This window comes from Falco peregrinus, chromosome 9, assembly GCF_023634155.1.
Source record: "Falco peregrinus isolate bFalPer1 chromosome 9, bFalPer1.pri, whole genome shotgun sequence".
Taxonomy (NCBI): domain Eukaryota; kingdom Metazoa; phylum Chordata; class Aves; order Falconiformes; family Falconidae; genus Falco; species Falco peregrinus.
In genome coordinates, this window is record NC_073729.1 from 1,035,057 (window position 1) to 1,051,002 (window position 15,946).

General features: G+C 45.5%; 1 protein-coding gene across 1 annotated transcript; it reads left to right on the forward strand.

Moving 5' to 3' along the window:
• The first annotated feature begins 4,661 nt into the window (after positions 1 to 4,661).
• LOC101924734 (L-lactate dehydrogenase A chain) lies at positions 4,662 to 10,751 on the forward strand. The gene is made up of 8 exons (XM_055814769.1): positions 4,662 to 4,810; positions 6,052 to 6,186; positions 6,967 to 7,084; positions 7,767 to 7,940; positions 8,369 to 8,542; positions 9,182 to 9,299; positions 9,729 to 9,852; positions 9,962 to 10,751. The coding sequence occupies exons 2-8, from the start codon at positions 6,061 to 6,063 to the stop codon at positions 10,124 to 10,126; spliced, it is 999 nt and encodes a 332-aa protein (XP_055670744.1). The 5' UTR covers positions 4,662 to 4,810; positions 6,052 to 6,060; the 3' UTR covers positions 10,127 to 10,751.
• Positions 10,752 to 15,946: the final 5,195 nt, after the last annotated feature.

Sequence of the window (15,946 nt, forward strand, 5' to 3'; positions counted from 1 at the left end):
AAGAAATAGTTTTTTATAGCTTTATACTGAATGCATAATCTCTTGCTGTTGTACTTGCAAACATAACCAAACTTTTAAGGGGGAAAGAAAAATCAGTGTAACTTGGAAGTTCTGCATACTGAAACATGTCAGCTAGAAAACAGTTTGCAATCAAAAACATACCTCTGACAAAAAGGCATTGTGGAAGCCTGGGATCTTCAGAACTTGAACACTATTTAACTGGTCTCTATATATACATTCCCCTGGTGTGCATTTTAAAATAAGTTGTAGAAACACACACTTATAAATACCTGGACATGAGAATTGCATAAGCTAGCCCCTCCCCTTCCCCACAATGACAGTGCAAAGAAAAAGAGGGTGTAAGGCAGCAAAAGCACAGGATCTTTATAATCCCAGCGTCCTTACCATAACATGCATGCATGGAAGCAGCCAAGGAGAGGGACCTAGAAGTGTATGGACCATGGCTAGTCAGTTATGTGCAAAGATACCTGCTGATGCAAGCCGAGGCAAAACTCATCTTTTAGCTTTTAGTTTTCTTAGGAGATCAGTTCAAACTGTTTGATGTGGCTATACTGTCCAGATTTGAAGAACACAAAATATGGATTTTTGTAGAGTATGAACAAAATTCCTGCATCTTACCCTGTTAAGTATTTTGAAATTGGAATAATTCTGGCTCTGGCAACTTTTCTGATGTCGTCAATTTAGCAGAGCATTACCAGGTGCCAAGTTCCATTTTGGGGTCCAAGCCTGTCTAGTTTAGGTAAAGAACCTCCATAATCTTCATTTTGCTTTATGAAGCTGAAGCATTTCAAAATTAACTAATCCCTACAGTACAATCATCAGAAAGACCCTTCCCATTTTACAAAAAGAAATGAAGCCATTAAAGCTGTTTAGGAAGTTGTTCAGGCCTCAGTATAAATCAAAGAGAAAGAGAGGACTGGAACATAATGTGGCTATGTCTAGTGCCAGGTCCTTCTCTCACACACTGACATCATATGAAAGCAAAGCCCTTGACAACATCACAGCAAAAGCAGGATGGATCATGCTGAGAATAACACAATTTTTAGGGGCAAGTCATACTTCACATCTCAGGTAGCATTGACCTTTCCAGGGTTGGTCAGCATCAACACTGGCTTTGGGTTATAGCTAACCTCCTGGCTGAGCTGTAGCTCATACAACAGATATGTGCCGGTCATGGTTTGGTGTCATTACTCACCTCAGCAGCAGCATCAGATTTAACTTAATCTGTCATAAGTCAGGACCTGAGCAAATGACAAGTGTAGAAGTTAAGCATCACCGTGTAAAACCTGTGGCATATTAGCAAAATGGAGAGAAATCTACTAATAATTTGTGTTCCATTGAAAATAGCGAGATGCACACATTGAGCTCACCTTGTGTAACTGTCTTGGGACTTAATTTTTGGAATAAAGGTTTCATCAGTATTTCATAGTTTAAAGACAAGCACATTGTTTAAAAAGAACGTGGCAATGTTTCTTTCTGTTGTCAACCAAAGCCTGATCAAATGCCTCCTGAGGCCAGTGGAAAGGCTCCACTTGTAACTCCTAGAATAAAAATATAAATGTTTCCACATTCAACAACTTTCAGACAACAGACAGCTAAGGACAACCTGACGCTTTATGTTATAAACAACAATTTGTCTTGGTTCTGTTTTCAGTAACAGGGAACACAACCACAAGCAAGGGAAGATTTTATTGAAACTTACACCCTAAAAACAATGTTCAATTTTACTCTGCCTGAGCCACAGGATAAGAGCAACCTTGTAATACCAACATTCTTCTCCAAGGAGCCTTTGTCTCACTGTGGCAGTAGTAAAATACCATTTGCTCGACATTAGCTACATAATTTTAAAATGCTCATTGATCTATCCAGCCAGTCTTGTCTTAGAAGCCTCTTATCTCACATCTAAACTCTTCAGAAGTAAACATTTTTATAAGCAGAAAATATTTTTTCTTCATTTTCGATCCTGTCAAATGTTCATTTTCTGTCCTGCCAGATGTCTGGAACCCAAACTCTGGTTTAGTCCATTTATATAAAGCCACTGTAAATACAGATTCCTGGGATGCAGAACTCCCTAATCCATTTTTGAGACTTCTGATAAAACAAGATGCTCAGCAAACCCAGCATAACACAGAACAACAGAACTATTGTTATATGGTTTCCTTTTATTCTGCATTCATGCAGCATTGTCTACTCAACACCTACCCACACTTTCCCTTCCTTAGCTACCAGTCTCCTCTGCACATCTCACAAGCATCATTCATTACTCAAGCAGCAGCAAGGAACAAAGCACACCTAGTTTTGCAACTGATATGTCATTATATTTAGTTTCCTCTGATAAAAGTGTTAGCCTGTATGATAAGAACCAAATAGTTTTATTTTTCTAGCTTATTTCACACAGATCTCCACATTTCAAGTATTTTTTAGATGTTTTCTCACCTGTGTTTTTTGTTTCTTTTGTTTTGCCAATGGACTGCAAAAGAAATGATGAGGCTTTAGGCTACTGTTCCTGTCAGATCATCACAGCGAAAGGGAATTGTCACTAGGATGGTCTGTGACAAGGCGCTAGCATGCCTTGAACAGCAGCAGAAAATTCCTTCAGTTGTAAAGCACAGTTTGTTAGATGAGTGCAAGCCTTAGGTGTGTTGAGATATACCCATCTTCACACCATCTGCTCTGCTCTAGCATGGCCGAAGGCCATGTTTTATACTTGCACGCACAGTGAGGTCGTGGGGAGATGAGGACCTCCATGCAATCTCCTTTGTAAATTGGCTAACTATAGTGACTAAGAGGTAAACTATATAAAGTGACTTTAGAAGAGGGAAAAGACATCCCAGACAAAAAAATAGATGGAAAGGTCGTTACGGGTTGAGGAAGACAAAGGCATTAATTAGTAAGGAAGGACTTCTGCCATCGCAAGATAAGCACCTCAGAAAGGAAGTCAAGCATGTCCTAGAAGCCCTGGACAGATACTGCCAAAAATCAGCTAGACTTAGAAACCCAAAAGGAAACTAAGACATCACAAAGCTACCGTAGCTACAAGAAATTAAAAAAAAAAAGGGGGGGTGGGGGATGGGGAGTGGTGAAAAAAGTATCACTGTAAGGCAAGAATGGGAAAATAAAGGTAACAGCTACTCACACAAGATCAAATTAACGCTTCTCTTATTTTCATTAAGGATGAACACATTAATCCATGGCATAAAGCCAGAAAGCCTAAGAAGAGGGGTAGAAGGGAGAAACGGGCACAAGATAATAAATGAACACAGCCAGCTGGTGAGCAAAACTCAGAGTCTGCTGTACTCCAGCTACAGGAACCAGACATTCTCCATCCCATAATCCCAATGCACAGTAAACCACAAATCCAGGTGCAGGGATTTTAAGTACATTTACTGACTTGGAGGCATTACCACAGGACCAGAGAACAGCAAGGATTTCAGAAGTGAGCCATGGTGGAAGCCGTTTGGGCCTGTGCTTCTCACATCTGTGCAGTTCTTCAGGAAAACTTGCAAAGAAAAGTTTAACTACAAACATGAAATTCAATGGAGAAAGAGATAAAAGGTAGCATGGGTTTACCGAAAGTAGTTTTGGTAAAGGACAACCTTGTAGCACAGTATAAAATTGAAACTTCGGGCATCTAGGAAACAATAAAAATGTGTAGGGGTTTGCTCTTTGTTAGTATCCTAGCAGGATATAAGCGAAAAGGGGAAGGACTTTAGGTTTACTAACCAAGCACAGGGTGAATAGAGCTGGCTGATGGTGTGGTGTGACTGTGAAAAGACAGGGCGACTCCAGTCACCACATATCCAGGAAGGACAGGAAAACATGAGTGTTCCTGTTCCAGGTGCCACCAAGAAGGCTGTCTGAGACACTCCACACAGCAGCCTCTCTAAAAGAAAAGCGTGGTAACCGCGAGCCCGTGGAAAGGCCATTCCAATGACCAGAGCACACCCCCCAACCTGCTAGACTTAGCTTATGAAAAGGCTTAGCTTATGTAGTTAAAACAGCAAATGGATGGCAGTTGGGTACACACACAGACGGAAAGGGGAAGTAAACGCCAGAGGATAATGTCTGTATAAAAACCCCGAACATGTGCAGATTTAGATGGAAATCAGAAGCAGGTTTCTAGCCAGTCGACAACAGGCTCCACCCGGAGCTACGGCCATACACCGGAGCGGCTGGGGCCGGCGGCGGGGCTGGCCCGGCTCCGCGGAGCGGGCACCGAGCGGCGCGGCCGGCGAACGGGGACCAGAACGGCCTGAGCTCCGCTGCCCTTGTCCCCGAGGGCGCCGCCCGCCGGCTGCGCGCGCGCTGCGCGTCCTCCTCGCCCTCGGCACCGAACGCCTCACACCGCCGGCACCCGCCCGCGCAGTACCGCCATGAGGGGAACCTTCCCGCCGGCGCAGCGCGGAGCCGCAGCCCGGCCAGGCCGTCTCGGGCTTGAGGCGGGCCCGCCCAGAGGGCCCCCAGGGGGGCTGCGGGGCGCCGGCAGGGCTGAGCCGCTCCTCGCCCGCCTCAGCTTCCCGCATAGGGCCGCCCGTTGCGGGCCGCGCGTCCCAAAGCCGCCGCCACCGGACCAAGCACTACTGACCCCCGCCCCTCACCCCCCGCCGCGCCGGTACAACGCGCGCGCGCCGCGCCCCCCCCCCCCCGCCTCCTCTCCGACCCGACGTGCCAACGGGCACGTCTCCACTGCCGCGGCCCGCCCGCCCCACGTCAGCCGCCCGGCCCCTACTTAAGACGGCGGCCGGCACCTCCCCGCCCTGCTGCCACAGCACGTAGCTGAGGATACTCGGTAGGTGCGATCGCCTCCGCGGGACGGGTGTGGGGGGGGATGGGGTGCGGGGGGCTGGCTGCTGCGGGGCGGGATAGGCGGCGGCCCCCCGACGTGGAGCTGCTCGGACTGCGGTTCGCTCGGCGCCGCCTGCTCGACCGAGTCCCTTTCGCCGGGGAGCGGCCGGCTACGGCCCCGGTGTGCGGCCCGGTGGGGGGGTGGCGGCGCCCCGCCCTGCTCGGCCGCCCGCCCCTCCCTCGAGCTGCTGCCCCCCGGGGACGGCAGTAGCCCGCGACCGCGGGGCTCTGCGGGGGGCCCGGGGCTCGCTGGAGCAGCCCCGGCCCGCAGCTCTCGGGGCGGTAGCGCTCCCTCCCCGGCGCTTCTGGGGACTGGGTGCGGCCGAGGGTGCCAGGGCGAGGGCCGCTCGCCGAGCCCAGCGCCCGGGGCAGGGGGGCGGCCGCTGCAGCGCCCCCGGAGCGAGAGCGCAGGGGGCCCCGCCCGCCCCCGCCTGTGCAGCGACGTCTGCGCGCGCAGCGCCTGCGAGGCGGCCCCAGCCGCGGGCTCCCGGGCTGGGCGGGGCTGCGCCAGGGCCCGGACGGCGCCGCCGGCAGCGCCGCGCGGGTGTGGGCAGGGCTGCCGCCGCCGTGCCGCTCCGGCAGAGCCCGCGCTGCCAGGCTGCCGTGCAGCTGGCGACTGAAACTGTGGCGGGGAGAGAAATGGGAATGCCAGGCTCTGGACATCTTAATTCGAAACCGTGCAGTCTCACTTTAAAATAAACCCACGGAGTTGACTTTGAGGATAGCGCCGTGCTTAAGAAGGGCTTGCTGAAGCATTCCGTAACTTCAGCTCTGGAAAGGCTCTCAGGGCACACAGTAGTAGTTTTCCAGGGCAGTAGAATGGAGATTGTTAGACCATGCTGTGCTTAGAAGTACTAAAATGGCTCCCTGTACCGAAATGTAATACTGACAGCCATTTAGAACAACGTACCAACGCTGGAGTGCCACCCAGCTATGTCTTCAGTGGTTCTCAGGCTGTATTTGAGGGAAAGCTATGGCGAGCTTAAGCAGTGTGTTGTTATCAATACTTCAGGTTTTTTCAGCCATTTTGTTGCATACAGGCACATACTGCCAGATTTTTTAGGCATGTGAACTATATTCATTTTCTTAACATCCTCAAATAAAGTCTGTCTTGCTTGACACAAACATTATGGCGTCAGTAAAAGCTCCAAAGCTTGAAGGAATAATCTGCTGCTTTCCTTTCAGAAGTGCACCATGTCTCTCAAGGATCAGCTCATCCACAATGTCCACAAACAGGAGCAGAGTCATGCCCACAATAAGATCAGTGTGGTTGGTGTGGGTGCAGTTGGAATGGCCTGTGCTATCAGCATCCTGATGAAGGTGAGACTTGGGAGGAAGCAGCACAGTTGTGACTACCTGAGGCCTAAAGAAGGGACAAATAGTAATCCCCCTTATGAGACTGACTGGGCTAGCACACGAGATGAACTTCTGGTTGTACCTTCTGTTGTTTGGGCCTGAAGTGAAGCAGCAATCTTCAAGCTATTGACAAGAGAACAAAAAGCTGTAGTTCTTGTAAAAGAAGTTTACTCTGGTATTGACAGAACATGTTTTATATATCATCTTGACTTAACAGCTGCATTTACCTTTGAAGGACTTTCAGACTCCCTTCTAACTGGGAGTCCTCTAACACTCCTAAACATACAAAAAGATTAAGAACTGAGGGTTCATTTTGTCTGAAGCAGATTGTGCAGTGGAAAAGTTCTTTGCAGTGTGGACTAGAAAAAAACACTCCTGAGCACTCTGAATGACTTGTCCTCTGCATTGCATTGTTATATTGAAAATGCTGTGGTTAACAAAAAGCAAGCCTGGTGTTAACTAGAAAATAGGTTGTTTATGAACAGCTATTAAATTATTCTTTATCATTGCCCTGCTGAATTTTACAACTATTCCACACAGAATGTAGAACATGAAAAGTACAAATCATTCAAAGTGACATCCCAGGAAACTGATCCAAGTACTTTTGGGGAACAAGTGTTACAGATAAGCAAAATTGCTTAAGTAGATCACTGCTTTTAAAATAATTGTAATTTCACAGTTTACAAATAGGATACTTTGCTCAAAGGGGCAATAAACTCACTATTTAATCTTGGTCTCTTGTAGGACTTGGCTGATGAACTTGCCCTTGTTGATGTTGTGGAGGACAAGCTCAGAGGAGAGATGCTAGATCTCCAGCATGGGAGCCTTTTCCTTAGAACACCAAAAATCATCTCTGGCAAAGGCAAGTAGTCTGCTCTAATGTGCTCATTATTTCTGAATGGTGATAGCCAGTTTGGATCTCAATCTGGTCATATGAGTCTAGTGCTTAGCCTGGCATCATAATTATTAAGAGGAAAGCTTGCTTAATTTCTGTTCCTACAGAAATATTACTCAGCTGACATTGTTTCGTATACCTTGTTAAGCCCAGTCCAAGTAGGAACCCTCCAGTTCAGTCATAAGAACCCAAGTAGTTCACCAGTCCATTCAGAAAGATTAATTTCTGAAGTACTTTTATTTCACAGTCAGTCAGCCCCTGAATGCATTACTGTTTACTTCTTGGCTATACATGTCTGATAGCTTTAAGTTTAGTGGCAACCTGACCTGGGCAAATGCTAGCCATCTCATACCTTTAGTTAACTGCACTGGATGCTATCCTGGCAGCTACCCCTATACCCACCTGTGCCTGAAACGTGTGGAATATCACTGCCCATGTTTGGCATGTTAAGATTTTGACATGCCCTTAAGGTTGCCACTTGTGGCAACAAGGCACAGTCTTAAAAGAAAACTTACCCTAGTCTTTGTTTCTACAGAAAGTTAACAACCACCAGGACAATTTTTGCACCCTCACCAATACTAAAAGGAACTGAGAACTTCTGAACTGTGTGTAGAAAGAGGTCATGTCTGACACAACCTTTTGTCTGCAGATTACAGTGTGACTGCACACTCCAAGCTGGTCATTGTCACTGCTGGTGCCCGTCAGCAAGAAGGAGAAAGCCGCCTGAACTTGGTCCAGCGCAACGTCAATATCTTCAAATTCATCATTCCTAATGTTGTTAAATACAGTCCTGATTGCAAGCTGCTTATTGTTTCAAACCCAGGTTTGTCTTGTGTTGCCTTAAAAGGGTTTGGCTTAGAGAGTAGTGTTTTCTTCAGTAATGTGGCATTAGTTTACTAGTATAACCAAGCACAGGCAAGAAGTGTTATCTTCCCTATCAGCACTCAGCAAGCTGGTCCTCTGAGAAATAAACAAAGTTCCCTTCAACATGGGTCTTCAGTTGCCTTTTAAGTGATCTTCCGCATAGCAGTACCCCTGACTGTGTCCTAAGTGCATGTGTAGCATAAACAGCCTCTCAATTCCACCTTTAGAACAGTCACTATGTTCTAAAGAGGTGTGGTGATAGGCATTGGTGTTCTATTCTACATAACTAGCATGCAAATAAAACCCTTACAGATGAACAGAAGATACCATCCTAGTTATCAAACCGCTCATGAGTGGCACTTGTTATCCTCCCTGTTCTACTTACAGTGGATATTTTGACCTACGTGGCGTGGAAGATCAGTGGCTTTCCTAAACACCGTGTTATTGGTAGTGGCTGCAATCTGGACTCTGCCCGTTTCCGCCACCTCATGGGAGAAAGACTGGGCATCCATCCTCTGAGCTGCCATGGATGGATTGTTGGAGAGCATGGAGATTCCAGTGGTAAGTGCCTGGCTGCTACACAGAACTTTTTCCTGAAACTTTGTTTGCAAGTATCTCCAAAAGCTACAGCAAAATGTTGCTCAAAAACCTTTGCACTGCAGCACCCAAGAATGCAAGTCCTGCTTTAAGGTTTTGCTGCACAGAGTAACCCTAGATGATCTACATTTGACCTGAGTTACTCTGCTTTGAAAAGGTCATTACTGTAACCTGAGGAGGCTAAAAATTTCTAGGCTAAGTTGTTCCCATAACTCTAAAAAAAAAAAAAAACCCCCCACACACCTCACAACTGAAAAAGCAAAAGGGTAACATTCTCTGCAAAGGACTCCCAAAGACCTGCACTAGACCTACTGATAGTCACTCAGTTGTCTTCACTGGCATCTCTTAATTACTCCAAGAACTCCATATAGGAATTGAAGTGCAGAGGGCAAGTCTAGAGAACAGGAGAAAGAGCAGTTTTCTCTAACCTGTACTCCAGCAGCACTAGAGCTGCTTCCTGACAGCAGGAACTGCTGCAGTTACCTTCCAGCAGCACTGCTTCTTGACACTCAGGACTCATTTGGAATCAATTCTTTCTCTGAGAAAACTTTGCAAAGTACTTAAGTTTCCTTGTGAGATAATTAATCTATGTGCAAATCTCAGTACCTGTCTGGAGCGGAGTAAATGTTGCTGGCGTCTCCCTGAAGGCTCTTCATCCAGACTTGGGAACTGATGCAGACAAGGAGCACTGGAAGGAGGTCCATAAGCAGGTGGTGGACAGGTAAATACTGATTATTTTTTTTTCAATACAATAACAAATTATGAAGAGCTATAGTATCTCTGAACTGCAGTGTCTGTATCTGGTTTCATAAATACCATAGTAGCCCAAAACTAATTATCAAGATGCAGACATAACAGGACTTGAAATAATACTTTAAAGAGTAATGTAGATTTGGCAGAGTTAATTTTTCACCGTTAGTGAACTTTGAATTAGGGAAGTGCTTTAACTTCCAACTTCCCAGTATAACTACAGGCAGTAGCGTAAACTGCAAATACAATTCTTCACTGCTGAGTTCATTTCAGTCCTATCAGCAAATCAGTCAAGCTTCTGATGTCTCCACAGTAAGGCACCTCCAAAAGCCCTTCTTACAAACTTCAAATATTTCAGTTGATGATACTTGTTTTTTAATGAGTGACTTTGTCTTTGTAGTGCCTATGAGGTCATCAAACTGAAGGGGTACACATCATGGGCTATTGGCCTTTCTGTGGCAGACCTAGCTGAAACTATTATGAAGAATTTAAGAAGAGTGCACCCGATCTCTACAATTGTTAAGGTGAGCAGCCCCTTTTTGCTAACTCAGTTGAGTTTTTCCTGACAGGATATTCTATAAAATACACAGACATACACAAATTCTAGCCTAACTATCCTTACCTACTTTTCAGGGCCTGCATGGAATAAAAGATGATGTCTTTCTAAGTGTTCCTTGTGTACTGGGCAATAGTGGCATCACTGATGTAGTGAAGATGATCCTTAAACCTGAGGAAGAAGACAAATTAAGGAAGAGTGCAGATACGCTCTGGGGAATCCAGAAGGAATTACAGTTTTAAATCTGCCCAACCAGTTCACTCTGCAGTTTAATGGGTTTAGTGGTTTGTCTTAACGTTGCACTTTCCAGGTTAAGTCTTTCAACATATGTATCTTAACTAGAACACACAAAAAGCTTGAATCTGAACAAGTGATGTTCTTCAAGACACCATTAGGAAACTATGGTAGGGTTTTCCCTGTTCAGACACGCCTGTTCTTTGCCAGAGCTAGATAACCTAGTCAGTCTTGTACAGTGCAGTAGTGTAACAGAAATCCAACACTCAAAGCAGCACTGCCTAGAAAACCCTTTGCCTTTTCCTTATCTTGTTTAATGTTGGTTCAGAACAATAAGTAACTATTACACAATGTCAAACCAAAGTATTATCTCGCAGTTAAAGGATTGTCAACTTTCTCTGCCACCTGATGTAAGTATTTCACTATGGGTAGGTCCAAATCTATTTTCCTAACACTGCTCTAAAATTTTTGTGTATTTTTTTTTTTTTTAGAGAACCTTATTTTTGTGTACTATATCAGCCTAGTTGTAAGTTTGTCTCCTAAGCATGTTTAAAAAATGTTAAGGTTTCTGCAGAAGACAGTGACTGTCCAACTGTAGTACCAGCTCCAACACCAAATAAACCATGAACTGTTGTTTCTGTCTCCCTTGTTTTAAGTTGTAGGGCTTTGTCTCCAAAATGCAGCTCCACTTGTACCTATCTAAATCAAACAACAGGTAGGAATGAAAAACAATAATGGAAGTATTTAAATACTTGGAACTTAAAACTTGATTCCCATCTTAATGCAAAGAAACAAGCTTTATCAACATGTTTGGAGAGTGGAGAGACAATGCAACAAAGGAAGATCTTCCTTACCTGTACACACAAATGCATGTCAGAAGAACCTCTACATCAAGTACTTGACATCCATAAAAAGTAAACTTGCTGCCAAGCACAAAAAAGCGTCTCCTCTGGAATAGCCATGCATAGAAACCAACAACATTATGCCTTGTATTGGGTCTGGCTGAGCCCCGTAGCAGCCCTCAACAGTGCTGTGCTTTTGTCTTAGTAGCTAGAAAGGCAGTGATAACACACCAGCCTTCAGCTGCTGCTGAGCAGTGCTCAGACAGCATCAAGACTGTCTCTCCAACCTTCTCCCCACCTCACCAGTAGGCTGGGCAAAGATCCTGGGAGGGGATATGGTCAGTTTGGGTCAGCTGTCCTAGGCATACCACATGACATTTGCTCAGATATAAAAGCTAAGAGAAAGGAGAAGGGAGGGCATTTATTATTTATGACATTTGTCTTCCAGAGCAACCACTACCCACACTGAAGCTATGCTTCCTAGGAAGTGGCCAACCATTGCCTCCAGAGGGGAAGTAGAGAATAACATCTTTGGTTTTCCTTTGCTTTTCACACAAGTGCAACTGTTGCTATTGCTTTCATTAAACTGCCTTTACCTTGACCCGCAAGTTTGGGGTTTTTAAATCTTATTCCCTGTCTGCCGTACACACACACCCCACACTCCCTTCTGCAGAGGAGGTATGTGATGGAGAAGCTTGGTGGGCACCCAACATCCGGCCAAGGTCAACACACCACACTCTTCAAAGGCCATAATAAGTTAAAGAATTAATCACCTCAATTGTCATTAATAATTTAAAACAATATACTTCATTGCAATGAAGATAGAAAGGCATTATTCTTAGCTTTTTGTAACACTAGGACACAGCATGTAACTTAAGAATGGAAACAGAGTGCCTGATTAAGTCCAGGGTAGATTTCTAATACGGACTGCATATAGTATTTTTGAATAAGCTGAAAGTGCTTGTGAAGCAATTTCAGTAACAAAGGAAAAGCTGTAGCTACTGTACTGTACTGCTTTCTCTTATATCCACATGACCAAGATAGCACCTGGAATGAGAGCACAGAGCAACAGTGACTATGAATAGTCATGTTTTATGCAGATGATAGGAAGATGGTATGAAGTAATTTTCAAAGCTTTCAGAAGATCCACAGGACTTAACAATTCTTACTGCACGAGGTCTCACCCAGCTTTTTAACATGAACTCCAGCTTCTTCAGATCCAATAGTGCAGGAGCGGGCTGGAAACTAGGACCATGCGTGGCAAACAGCTGAGGGGAATGTGCTCGAGCTTGTCTAGACACAATTAACATGATGGGGCGTGTTTACAGAGCACAGGGGAGTGGGAGAAGGATGGCGCCAAGGATGGCGCCAAGGAAAGGCAGCACCTTGCTGTTAATTGATGGCAGTTAACCACCAATCAGGGATTGCCTAGGATGCAAGGCTTAGCTTCAAGAACCAATCTGTTTAAAACGCGCAGCTTCTGAAAGTGTATATAACCTCGTGCTTCTGTACAATAAATTGACATCTGCTTGCATCAAGCTGCGTCCCGTCTCTTCATTCACCGCAAATTGGTGACCCCGATGCGATGTGTTTAAGGATCTGAAGTGAAGGGCTCTCGAATCGCCTATCTGAGCGACATGCAGCGAATCCCACAGAACTTCGAATGATCTGCTGAAAGGAAGCAGGAGCCGGCTGGCCATAAATCCCTCCGGAGGTGAGAGGTGAGCTGTGGGAAATCCGTAACGGGGAATCAGGCTTCGTCCCCAGAATGTGACGTATATGGACTCATAAAGGGTCTTCTAGTCAGATCAGGGAGTCCGTGCCTCAGTCTCCCCAAATGGTGACCCCTATGGTGGTGTTCCGAAGCCTTGGAAGAATAAGGACGGAACTGGTCGGTAAAAAAAGACAGCTCGTGGAAGAGGGCTGCGTTCCGGAGGAGACGGCTTGGCCGAACGATCGTCTTGCTGTCTGGACCAGGCGGACAACGTAAACCCCGAGGATAACGCCTGTATGCATCGAGACAGGTGAGCAGCCAAGAAACTTTAGAGACTTTGAAAGAATGAAAGTGTGTACAGACAGCAGCCAATTGTATGATGCTGCCGCGGAGGGGAACTCCGTGTCGGGAATGCATTTAACATCTTGGTGGCAAATTCTGACTACGCTTTGCCAAGTGTGGACTAATTCTACTAACGGTGCTAAACCAGAGGAAGCTGTAAATTCCACTGACAGTGCGACTCTTCTCAAGACACCGTCAGCGATGGCGATTCTGTCCACACCTCCTCTGCCCCCAAAGCTTCTGTCACTGATTGCAGCGACCCTCACAACACAGGACCAAGCACGGGAACAGGACAACTCGGACAATGATTTTATTGACCCTGAGAAACCTTTTGATCCAGGTCCTATAGATCTGGAAAAGGAGCTAGACCTTTCCCCCACCCCCTCGTCTCTCCTGATGCATTGATTGTATTTTGGGGGAGGGTGAAAGGGAGTCTGAGGGATTGGTGGCAGGAATGCAAGTGGGAAACACTTAAGTGATGGGTTTTGGGAGTCGCTAGGGCATGTTCAGTATTTTGTCATGATATGGAGAAATAATGTGAAATGGGGATAATGGACATGGATTGTGATTGTATGTGTCTGCTTAAGGAATGTGGGTATGGTGACTAGTCATGGGTGCGGTGACAACTACAGTTTTGAGGAGATGCCTGCCCCTCTAACAAAGGGGAGAGGCCTGCCCTTCTTCCTCTAACAAAGGGGCTATTTAAAAGAGAATGAGAAGAGATGAGAGACATTCAAATGCTATCTAGAGGGAGGGAGTGCTAAGTCTCCTTGCTGGAAAAGATTGGGTGGTCACAATCACCTGAAGAAGATCGGGTGGTCATAAGGACATGAATCACCTGAAGAAGATCGGATGGTCACAAGAACATGAATCACCTACGAACCTGCAAGACCACCACATTCCAGGAAACGGACTGATAAGCTAATTAACATACGAAGCGGGGTTTAGGTAACGAACATGTATAGGCGTTAATTGAATATTCATTTGTTCATTGTATAAATGTGAGATGGTTCGTCACTTCGGGCATGCACGCTTGTGGAGGAGCGATCCCCCGTGCATCTGCGCGCAATAAACATACCTACTTTATAACTTTCGAGTTATAGAGTCTAATTCCGCACGTCACATGGTTATCTAGTGTCTAATAGGTGTCTGCATGCTTGTAGAGATACATAGCTGTGTAACTACATGAACGATTTCTGCCCTGAGCCTGGTGGAGCATACAGCTGCGGTTTGTGTCCGGGCTCAGAGATGTAAATAGGGGCTTCTCTATTATGGTAAAGTGTCTCTCTTTGCATAAAAAAGAGAGGGAATGAAGGGAATGACCCCAGAGGTATGTTCAGAGAAGGCATGTGATGTTTCCAACTTTTTGACTGAACCAGTTCTTGTTTGGTGTGCCCTTCCACCTATGTATAATGTTAATCCAAAAGAAGCTGATATTGTTTACACTTTGAATGTCGACAATTGTCTTTCTGTAGATGCTAATGTAGTAGGAGGCTATGATGGGAACGTGTCGCAGCGGTTCTTCTCTTATCCAGAGTAACAGCAGGGAAAGCATTAAAGAGTTAAATCACCTTGTTTGGTAGGCAGTTCAGAATGTGAGTCAAAATTGCCAATGCTTTTTGTTGTTGGTTCAGGGACATGGCTGTGAGGATTTTGATGGTATGTGCTGCGTGCATTTTAGGCGCCCCATTGCAGCAACATGTTAACAAAATCTGAGGAAATGTCAGCCTTTTTGGCATCCATTCACTCAATTGGCAGTATTGTTTGTTTGCTATTACCTTGGTTGCTGTCATGTTTGCAAGGGCCCTGCAGAACATGGCAAACCTGGTACTAGCTGTTCAAAAACAAAAAGGGGAAATTGTAAAACTGTACGGAACAAAGACAGTGGGTTATGTTGACACTGATAATATGTCTTAGTTGCTTTTTTTATTTGTTCTATTACTTATGCCTTGTTTTTACTCGTTCGGTTTCAAAGGTTCTTTTTGTGCAACAGGAAGGGGGAGATGCAGGAGTGGGCTGGAAACTAGGACCATGCGTGGCAATCAGTTAGCTGAGGGGAATGTGCTCGAGCTTGTCTAGACACAATTAACATGATGGGGCGTGTTTACAGAGCACAGGGGAGTGGGAGACGGATGGCACCAAGGATGGCGCTAAGGAAAGGCAGCACCTTGCTGTTAATTGATGGCAGTTAACCACCAATCAGGGACTGCCTAGTATGCAAGGCTTAGCTTCAAGAACCAATCTGTTTAAAACGCGCAGCTTCTGAAAGTGTATATAAACTCGTGCTTCTGTACAATAAATTGACATTTGCTTGCATCAAGCTGCGCCCCGTCTCTTCATTCGCCGCACAATAGTAACATGAAAAGCCGTAAGACAAACCCTCAGTTTTTTAGCCACACTGATTACTTCGCTGAGACCAAGAAACTTTGGTTTTTCAAGCTAGCTTTGCTGAGGTAGCCTACAAAATCAAATAGAGAAGGAGAGCAATATGCTGCTGAGAGGTGACAAAAGCAGCACCATGAATCTCTACAGCACTCCAAGCGTACAACATACTCTCTTTTTCTGCAGAGAGTGCAGTGTTTAACTACCAGGCTTGTCACTACAAGCACTGTCCCTGCTAACTTCTTAAGGCACCATAAGGTATACCCCACTAAGACCATGATCTGATGGTAGAACAAGAAAGTCAATATAACGGTTACCAAGCTCACTTCAAGAGAACAATCCTTGGATGTCAACAGCTAGGTCAAACAGCAGTGTCTTGAAATTCTGAGTTTTCAGCTTTCACTGATCATTACAAAGGTCAGTTACAGTGAAACAGTTTCAGTTCAGGACACTGAATTGTCTTCCAAATCACAGAAGTGAAGTGAAAGTGGTTAAGCTGACACTGCATAAACCAGGCCCTGTTTGTAAAGAAATCGCATCACACACAG

Excerpts from the sequence above, each read along its gene's own strand:
- LOC101924734 (XM_055814769.1), top strand. The coding sequence starts at position 6,061 with ATGTCTCTCAAGGATCAGCTCATCCACAATGTCCACAAACAGGAGCAG. Across the intron at positions 6,187-6,966 it reads CTATCAGCATCCTGATGAAG|GACTTGGCTGATGAACTTGC; the intron begins GTGAGACTTGGG and ends GGTCTCTTGTAG. Across the intron at positions 7,941-8,368 it reads GCTTATTGTTTCAAACCCAG|TGGATATTTTGACCTACGTG; the intron begins GTTTGTCTTGTG and ends TTCTACTTACAG.